At 46.8% G+C, this 10,188-nt stretch overlaps 1 protein-coding gene across 1 annotated transcript; it reads right to left on the bottom strand.

Moving 5' to 3' along the window:
* Positions 1 to 7,418: 7,418 nt before the first annotated feature.
* Positions 7,419 to 8,495, bottom strand: LOC149336932 (kelch domain-containing protein 3-like). The gene is made up of 2 exons (XM_089554280.1): positions 7,744 to 8,495; positions 7,419 to 7,611 (listed from the first exon to the last, which is right to left on the bottom strand). The coding sequence occupies exons 1-2, from the start codon at positions 8,493 to 8,495 to the stop codon at positions 7,419 to 7,421; spliced, it is 945 nt and encodes a 314-aa protein (XP_089410406.1).
* Between the last annotated feature and the right edge of the window lie 1,693 nt (positions 8,496 to 10,188).

The following is a 10,188-nucleotide window of genomic DNA, read 5'->3' as shown; positions in this document are numbered from 1 at the left end:
GACATACTCTGGAACGCCGTTTAGCCCCACCGTCCACATCCTGCAGAGACACTTGCTTCTGTGAGAAACAAGGCCCGGATATTCTAGCGATGGTGGCGGTGTCATGCGGTTTTTATCTGAAGCAGCGATATGGCGACCGGTATTCGCGGCGTGAGCAGACGTATTGCGTCAAGGATGACTATTTCTGTTAGATTTTGGAACATTTTTGTCATTTTATGACACTCACACGAATGAATGTTCGAAAAAGAACATGTACTGTTGCCCTCACCAAGATTAAAAGCGCTTTTCGTGCATAGCGTGCATAGCGTGCAATTTCATGCATAGCGGAATAGCGGTTCCAGAGTGCGCATGCGCAGAACGCTAACGGGAAAATAGCGTTTGCGTACGCACGCAACTTTCAGAAGTTAGCGTTGCGGCATTTGCGTCTTTTGCGCCCTTAGCGCAAAAACATGTCGGCGTCCTTCCAAGCGAGAGCCGCCCGCTTAAGCCGGTTAGCAGACCTTGCGATTCCGGTCGGCATGTTTACCTGCAACTACTGGCGTTTTTTTGCTTTTCGCTATGACTTACCTTGGTTCGACGATAAAGTTTAAGCTGCAATTCAGCCTAGTTTTTTAGATACGCTCACTATTCAGGGGTATAATAGCCTTATGGAACCTTGAGCTGCACTGCTACCGCCTGCAACTGCCCGAAACGTAACACAGACGTCCCGAACGAAACAAAAATAGATTCTAAGCTTTGTCGCGGTGTTTTATGTACTTAAATTACGTAACACAACAGTTTATATTAAATTTACAAACGTTTTTTTGAACATCAGGCGCCATGTGATGAATAATATTCGTGCTCGAACGGTTTCATGTCCTTGACTAGATGGCGCTAGTTTTTGTTTTTTATTTCACTTTATTACAATTTCTAGGTCATTTTCCTTGCGAAAATAACCGCTGCTGTAATAATTGTCTTAAAAAGCTGAAATATTATAATTTGGCACGTTATCGGTAGTGGCGACCACTTAAAAGGTCCTGTCGCCTCTGTGTAAAGGAGATCGCCTTTAACGTTTTCAGGACGCTATAGTAAAACTGTCTTTGGGGATAAGTTGCTTGCGGCACGCTAACGTAATTTCCCTTAGGTCCGCACCACGCTAATGCTGTACTAAAACTCTCTATTGTTTAACTTCTATACGGACACAACAACCGCACAGGTAGGGGAGGCAGGAAGATGGGAGGGAAAGAAGAAAGAAGGAGGTGGCGTGGTGAAAGGCTCGGGAATATTTTCGACCACCTGTGGATGTTTAATGTGAACTGACATTGCACAGCACACGGGCGCCTTTTGTGTTTCGCCTCCACCAAAACGTGGCCGCCGCGATCTGGTTCGAGCTCGGGTACTCCGGCTGAGTAGTCGAACATGCTAATCACTCAGCCACCGCGGCGTGTATTTACCGCTAGTGGGAAACGTGTTACGAACGCTACGCCGCAGGTGGAAGTTCATGAAGCGACTATTTGCAACGCACAGCACGAGAGTGTGTTGCAGTTTGACACGAGGCGCGATCGGTCGCGGCGATACCATCGCGCCCTTGTGCAGTGGCCAGTGAAGCTGACCCGTTTGCTCCGCCGTTGGTTCGAAACACACTCGCGGCAATAATAATCCAATGATCTCCTGCACAATAACGATATCTACTAGTTTGATCAATAGCCCCTACTGTGTCAATTGATAAATGGAGTAGACACCTCGTTTGCAAACACCGCTCGCATCTCTCTCTCTCTCTTTGAACCACCAGACACAATTTCTTTAGATATTGAGAAGCAGAAAGCAGAACGCTAACACTGCATCTGGCGGCCTTGTATCGACTGGACTGCGCCGTTTTAGCGCGAGAGCGTTAAAGGCTCCGTTCCCCGAAAAATCCGGTGTCGGCGTTGTCGTCATTGACGTTTCATTTCATTTCATTTATTTCATTTTATTTATTTTACCCTCAGGGCTTTCCCATTAGAGAGGGGGTGGGACAGTGAAAAAAACAATACACATATCAAGAAGAGCGCTATATATATGAACAATATTGAAAGATGCTAGAGACAGAGGACGAAAACAGTGAGAAAAAAAGTACAGAAGTAAAAAAATAAGGGAGTGGCTATTCTCCTGGCAAATATTACAAAAACAGTACAAAATATTACAACATTACAAAAATATTACAAAAACAAAACCTGATAAAGTCTATATATGGGTAAACAGCATGTCACAATTGGTCTGATTCTAACAGTAATTTGCTTTTAATACGCGCAGTGTCGCTAACACAGGTGGCTGTGGGTGAAAGATTATTCCACTCACATGTTTTAAGGAGGAAGGAATTACAGCAGGTCACTTTGAGGCAGTGTGGAACAGTTACTTTTTGATTGTGGTGAATGTGAGGCGAGATGAAAGATGGTGCCTTTACACAGGTGGCTTTCAGGCAAGGATTATGGTAGTAAATTTTATGTAAGAGGCAAATGCGTGAAAGCTTGCGGCGAGTGGAGACTAAGGGGAGTTTAAGATTAGATTTCATTTCTGTTACACTGGCAGTGCAATGGTAGTTTCCAACGATGAAGCGGACGCTTCGATTCTGCACGGCCTCTAGTTCTTTTGTTAATGTGATGGTGTCAGGATCCCAAATCGAACATACGTGCTCTAGTTGCGGACGAATGAGTAGTATATAGTAACATTTTCAGTGAAGGCGGACAAAATGAAAAATTTCTACGGACGTACCCTAGCATGCGGGTAGCCTTTGAAGTAATGAACCTGATATGAGCATTCCAAGGAAGCTTATAACAAACATTAACGCTAAGATTCTTGTATGACGAGACTGGATTCAGCTGAGTGTCGTTAATAAAATAATCTGGGCTTGTTTGCTGGTTACGGGTTACGCGCATGCATTTGCATTTAAATATGTTTAATACCATTTTCCACGATTGGCACCATTCATAAGTTTTATTTAAGTCTGTCTGTAGCTGAAAAATATGATCAGTGTTATTAATTACTCTGTAAATTACGCAGTTCTCAGAAAATAAACACATGTTAGATGAAATCATTTAACGTAAGTCATTTATGTATATTAGAAATAATAACGGGCCAAGGACCGACCCATGGGGCACACCTGAATGTACTGGCGCTGGTGATGAGTCGTGGTTATTGGCGAAGACGAACTGGGTACGGTTACTAAGCAAGGCACGAATCCAGTTGAGTACATCAGGGTCAATGCTAAGTTCGCTTAGCATTAAAAGTAAAATATAATGACTGATTTTATCGAATGCTTTTGAAAAACCTAAGAAAAAGCAATCAGTAATGAGTCCAGAGTCTAAAGAAACATGCAAGTCGTTAGTGAAAATCATTAACTGCGTTTCACACGAGAAGAATTCGCGAAAACCATGTTGTTTCGGAGTAAAGAACTGGTTTGATTCTAGTGAATTAACAAGATGACTAAACATGATGTGCTCTAGAACTTTACATGGGACGGAAGTAAGTGAGATGGGACGGTAATTACGTGGATCTTGGGTTTCCCCTGAATTGTGCACTGGGATTACTTTGCCATTGAGCCAGTCATTAGGAAGTGTGTGATAGTTTAAAGACTGCGAAAAGATACACTGTAGCATAGTGGAATAATATTCTACGGTATTTTTCAAGAATTTAGTACTGAGGCCATCGATACCACAAGAGGATGACATTTTAAGGTGTTTAATAATACCACGAATTCCTTCTAAGGAGATGACGATGGGATCCATTGGTAAAAAGTGATATTCTGAAGCGAAGGTAGGACGGAAGTGTCGGTGGGGCTAGAGACGGCTTTGGTAAAAGTGGTATTGAGAAGCGATGCGCCCAGTTGGTCAGCAACTATATCCCATTCCAGGGCAAGTAGTTGTATGGTAGTATTTCGTTTGCCTTTCACTGTGTTCCAGAACTGTTTCGGGTCATTGCTTAGCATAGCTGGAAGAGTCGGATTAAAGAAGGTAAATTTGGTTGATTTTAATGCATTTGAATAAGCTACTGCAGCGGCTTTATACGCGGACCATCTGAAAGCAGCGTTTCGGTGGAGACATACCGTCGTTGTCGTTCAGCATCTTGCCGGCGTCTCTTCGCGAGACGTTCCTCTCGTTCGTCGGGCGTCTCGGCCGCCAGCTTAGCCTTTCTCGCCTCGTTTTCTCGCCGGCCTTGTACCATGCGACGACTTCTGTATCGGAAGACCCAATTTCACGCAGCCTGTACTGCTGCCGTGACGAGCGCAGCCGCTCTCCTTCCTTCAAGGTGCGCGTATGAAGAGCCAGCGCATCGCTTCCGGCTTATATCCCAGCTGTACAGCGTGATTCTACGCATGCGCAGTGAGATGGTTGCTATGGTAACGGCGCACGCGCAGTAGTGACCTCTGGCAGGCACCCAGAAATGCGCTTCTGCTGGCTTAATGCAGCTTTCGGTACAAAAGTGATTCGTGCCTTAAAGCAACTTCGAATCACGCCTCTACTTATAACTTTTTTTTTTACCGAATGCGTGCGTTTCATTGAATATTTGATGAGACGGAAAGATTAGGAACAAATCAGAGTTCATTTACAGCGCGCACTAAAGCAAATGGCGACGACCTCAGTTGTCGCAAGAAAGATTCACTGCGCTGCAACCACAGGAAAATGAAGACGGCGATGCTGGCCAGGCAACTCCCGCTTCTTAATTTTTGTGTGCAGCAAGGGTGGCTGAGGCAGGTACTTACCTCTAGCACGAATACTTTCAGTAGCGGCCGTCTTCACATAGTTCACTGAGGTCTTATTCCATCAATGAGTCCATACCCACATTGCAGATATGGCACAAATTAAATTCCACATATAGGCCAATCCCGAAGTCTTGTTAGCTTACGAAGGTTTTCTACGTCTGCCAAGAAAGGCCTACTAAGTACGGATTGGGATGTTAGGTAGTAGACCTTCCGAAAAAGATCATCCTTATTATGAGGCCATTCATGAATTTCAAGGTTTTACGCCAGTAATACTCGCTAAGGTTATATAAAGCGTTAGTGTTGAGATTCCCTTTCTGCAGAAAATTCGGCTTCGGAGTTGAGCGATAAAGCAGGTGTCTCACATGTAACCTAGGTCACGTGACTTATAATAATAATATTTATTCTGCCACCATGCAGTACATGATGGAAGGGTGCCCGTCGTAAAAGCTCTCTTCTGACAGCTTGAAACACCACGGGCACCCGGCCTTAACACTTGGCGGCATACAGTGGTGGCTAACAACATGAGATAATACACTATAAAACATATAAAACAAAACAAATGCCAAAAAAAACGAAAGCAATACTGGTAGTTACACAGTTCTCAGTGAAGATAAAACAAAAAACAAAGCTAGAGCCAACATCATGCGACATCATGAACGCCTGCCCGCCATGGCAGGTGGCAGTAAAATTATTGATTGGTTGCGAGAGGCTGGTCGGGGAGAGCAATCTGGACAAGAGTGGGAAACTTCCATGCACACAATTGTGCAGAAAATACAGACGCCAGCGTCAGTTCCATCCATATATCGTCTGCAGGGACGCCAACTATAGCATCGTGCCGTCGTCATGAATGCGTATCGAGCAGAAAAAGCTTCATCCCAGAGCGGGATTCAATCCACTGCCCGCGAAAAAGAGCAGCTTCATATCACGGTTCCGCAGACTATGCCGCTACAGTCGCAGTCTTATAACGCGGTACGTGGCTGCGCAGAAATCATTCAATGTTAAACATCCGTTCACCTTCAGTTCCTAAGTGCGCTGCAGTAGATGAAACCGAAACTAGCCCGAGCTTCTCATCTCTATCCAGCGTCTTACAAGCCCATCGCTTATGCGCCTGTCGCAGAGGGGGCGAATCTCCAGGACCTATCAACGTAAAGTAGAGAATTACCATGTTCGCTACGTGATACGCAGGGGACCCCAAAAGGCTGAAGGCACCCAATAACGTTATCGCGTGATACTATTAATGCTGTGCTCTTAAGTGTGCCCTCATGGTTTACCTACAGTCTTATCTTCACAACTTTCACAATGGTGCGGCCTGCTTCAATCGTCTCAGCCCTCTCTTTGAATGCTGCAGTCCCACTTGACTCCTGTATTACCTCAAATAAATAAATATCACATTGATCGAGCAGGTGTCGAACAGGCTCTTTTACCTTGTCGACCATGTCCATAAAAAATTGAATAACTATCTCGTTAATTTCGGCTATCTCGATAAGCTGGCTTCTACTTTTGTCAGAAAACTTTTAAGCTGGGCTTCTTTTTCTTGTGCAAACTAGGAAAATTATGTTTCGCGCTTCCAATTTTTGGAGCGAAAAGCTTCACTACGAGGTTCGGAGCCGAGCTTCGCGTGTGCCGTATGCCGCGACAAAGTGACGTCACGCGCTGCGTTCGACGCAGCAGCGCACTAGTGCGCATGTGCGCCGCCTTCTCACCACCGCTACAACCGCGCGCGCTCCTCTCCTACCTGCCGTTTGGCCTTCCGTTGCAGCCGCGTGTTTCCCGCGTCGCAGCCAGCAACACTCGTCTTCGGATTCCTGCGGGCGGTTTTAACCGCGCCGATTTCCGTCTCCTCCCCCGCCCCCGTACAGGCAGTGTGTGGACGGCCGTCAAACCGAGCACAACTGAAGCTTTTCGCTTGTATATCTAGGATTAACGAGAGCTAAGCCATTGCCTAATTTCTTCCACTTCCCAACTAAAGTGTTAAAAAGTGACTTAGTCATGGCAATTCCGAGCCTAAGATATGATCAATAATCACATAATCACATTCGCAGCTTCCGAAAAACATTTATTCTTCACAAGCACCTCGTTACAAAGTAAAAACACATTGGAACATTACTTACAAGAAGTATATTCACAAACAGAGCAACTAAGGAAGAAATGCGGTTAGAAGTATGCAGCAGAAGCAAGCACAGGAACGACGATGTGCACAAAATTTTAAAGAAAAAAACCTCACTCGGAAATCGTGCCAACCAGCCAGCCTTGTCAACGGGATTAAACGCGTTGGCGCTCGTATCACCACCACCGTTGAGCTAATGTCACACATGTACACATTCTTACATACTGCACACTCAAGAAGTACTGTGTCATGTGTTGCCACTGTTAACAGTACGCGCTAACAGCGCGGCTGGTTTCCTTGCATAGGACAACACATGCACAACGTCTTGACACGGCGCGGCCACCGGGCGACGACAAAACAGAATATGAAGCCTGTCTTCTCGATGCATGCAAAGGCTCACTGTTCTTCTACCCCTGGAGGGCGCACTGCTACACGGCGAAAGAAAGGCCGTAGGGTAGTACGGGATGAGTTCCAGCCGCCAGAATGCCTGTAGCACCTCGCGACGCTTACAGACACTGAAGTTAGCCAACGCACCACCACATCTGGCTCCGTCCAAGGCGCTCTATCAAGTTGAAGTCAACTCGGACCCGGCGCTTAAGATTGTCGTGATTTGATGGTGTTGATCTCATTGATAATCATTTCTGGTAACTCGCTCATATCCAGACCTGTATCAATGACAGCAAGCATAAACAAGTTCTGCAGCGTCGGGGCTAGGTGCAATACGTGCAGGTCGGTTAGCTCCTCTTCTTCCTCTGAAATGTCTTCGAGATAATCTTTCTCATCAAGGCTGGGTGGAGGCCCGAAGCAACCGAAGACCAACACCCTCTCTCCAAGCACACAGCAGCCGGGTGAGTGCCTCGCAGACGGGCCTGATCCACTGGGCGTCACTTTAGTCCAGCATGACTTTTCAACGTCATACTTGTGGATATCTGCAAAGTAGGCGTTCGTCATTCCGTTGTAGCCACCGAAGATATACAGTTCTCTCGCGTACACGAAGGCGCCGTGACACTCGCGCCCCTTCGGGGCCACGCCTTGCACTTCTGGGCGCACCCACGTCGCAGTGGTCGTTTCCAGATAATATAAGCAATTCTCGTAAGGATTGTCGGGTCGTGAACCTCCTAGGTTGCCACCCCAAACGTACATGCGCGTTCCAATGGCGGTCGCAGTGTGGCAGTAGCGCCTGAAGGGAGCTACTCCGCTGGTCGGGAGACGATCCCACTCTAGGGTCTCCAGGTCCAGAAAACGTACAAAATTCGATGAATCTCTGTGCAATCCACTAAAATGGTACATCCGGTGACCAAGCACGCACGCCGAGTGGTTAACATCAGCACTCGGTACTTCACCCCTTACCTCTGGACGGCCCCATGTCAATGTTTGGGTATCGAAGCGGTAGAGGCCGGTAACCTCTGGGCGGATGTGCTGTACGCCCCACAGGTAGGCGCTGCTGCCCACGATGGTAATCGGCTGGATTTCGGGAAGTGACTGAGTCTGTATCCTATCCCACCGGTACGAGACGGGGTCGAAGGTGTACATGTCGAGGATGTAGCCTGAGATTTCACCACTGTCCGGGTAGCAGATGTCGAAACAATCGAACGAGTAAACCTTCCCTTTGATGGTGGCCGACGTTTCGTTGAGCAGTTCTGGAATGCGGTTGGGCCGCGCCGTCCACATCGTTCGATGGGAACCAGTTCTTGCGAAAATGATATCGGGCGGCTTTGTTCCTTTCCACTCAACGGCCACGCTCTGAAATCAAACCTGGTGGTGGGCGTTACTTGCCCTTCTTCGTCCTTTGTTTCACAGCGCGAGCTGCTGGTGCGCCGCCTGCCGGAATCACTGCGTGGTCGGTTATGTTCATAGCTGCGCGCAAAGAAGACAGCTGGAAGAAGCGATAGAAGGCTGTCGTCCGAAATGGTACGAGGCGGGGGAAGGGGGGGGGGGGGGGGGGGGATACGCGCTGCACAGTGGGCGGCGCATGCGCATGTGAGCTCGAGACTTTTCGTCTTTCGGTTTAACTTTCTCAAGAAAGGCAAACCAGGGCAAAACAATGAACGAAGGAAGAAAATCACACACAACGCGCTGACTAGCAGCTCAAGTTTAATCTGCCAGGAGCGAAATATTCTTGTTTAGAACGTTGTACCAACGTGCCCGAGCTTGTGCCTTTACCTTTGTTGAGGACCCGTTCGGAGTGGGGACGTCACACACCAGAAGTTATTGGCCGATTCACAAATAAACCCCTTTTCTGATTGATTCGCATGCCACAGATATTGCGGACCATGTACACGCTGAAGGCCTTTAGGAGCACGAAATTTCCGACCGCAGGCGGAGAGTCCCCAAAGATCTAGTTCGACGTGCGTAACAGGCCAGAACAAAATACGAGCATCGAAGCTGGTCTTTGAGTGTATATCCTAGTGATTTCGTATTTACTAATTGATTGATCGCGGCGCGGAGCCTACCGCAGCGGTCCTCAAGAAGTCACGCGAGCGCACAGCTCGAGCCTCGAAGTCTACTTGTCGTCTGCTTGCGGCCTTTGCAGAAACACAAGGAGCAGATGTGCTGTGGAGATGACACGCCGTCTGCAAAAACCTCCGCCTTTGGAAAAAGGCATCAACGAATGACGTCCCCGAGAAAAGCAAACAGCCGGGGAAACTGAGCGCTACTGTTTGTCTTCTGTCAAGGACAAGTAGAAGCAGTAAGCAACCAGGCAGCGGAGAAACGCGTGAGAAATTGTTGTCGGTACCATTTGCAGCGGATGGAAGCTGGAATGATGTAGTCGCGTTTGTCGCTAAACGTCGGTGTTTTGTTTCTGTATACTACACATGGAAAAATTATTTGGGAAAAGTAATAAATTTACACTACTAAATACTATCCAAAAATCGCGCGAATGCAAGTAATTGCTGTTTACAAAAATAACGGAAATACATTAAATACGTCTCATAAATAATTAATTACTTCAAGATTACTTATGAAGCTTAATGTAACGTACTCTACATCATAATTGAACTCTACATCATAGCGCTGAAGAATGAAGACAAGGCAGAAGAGGCCAATACAGGCGCTATCTTTCAACTGAAGCTTTACTCAAGCGAACAAGGCAAAATATACGAACAGGAATAAAGGAAAAAGAATCAAAGGCAATCTCACTCAAGACTCGCTCTCTTGTAGTACGATATGATGTGAAATGTGCGCTGCATCATCCAGGCGAGCTGCAGTGCGGTCGCTAAACTGGGTCTGCAAAAAGCTTTGCCAACTTGCAATTCTTGGAACGGATTTCAGCATTTAGACAATCAAATGTGCGTAGCTACGTGTAAATTACGTGCTGGTATTAACTTTGTTGCGCACAATAGTAAGATTTATTGACCGCATC

Source organism: Amblyomma mixtum, chromosome 7, assembly GCF_055824585.1.
Source record: "Amblyomma mixtum isolate Tamu chromosome 7, ASM5582458v1, whole genome shotgun sequence".
In the NCBI taxonomy this organism is placed as follows: Eukaryota; Metazoa; Arthropoda; class Arachnida; order Ixodida; family Ixodidae; genus Amblyomma; species Amblyomma mixtum.
This window is presented reverse-complemented; position numbering and strand designations above follow the sequence as displayed.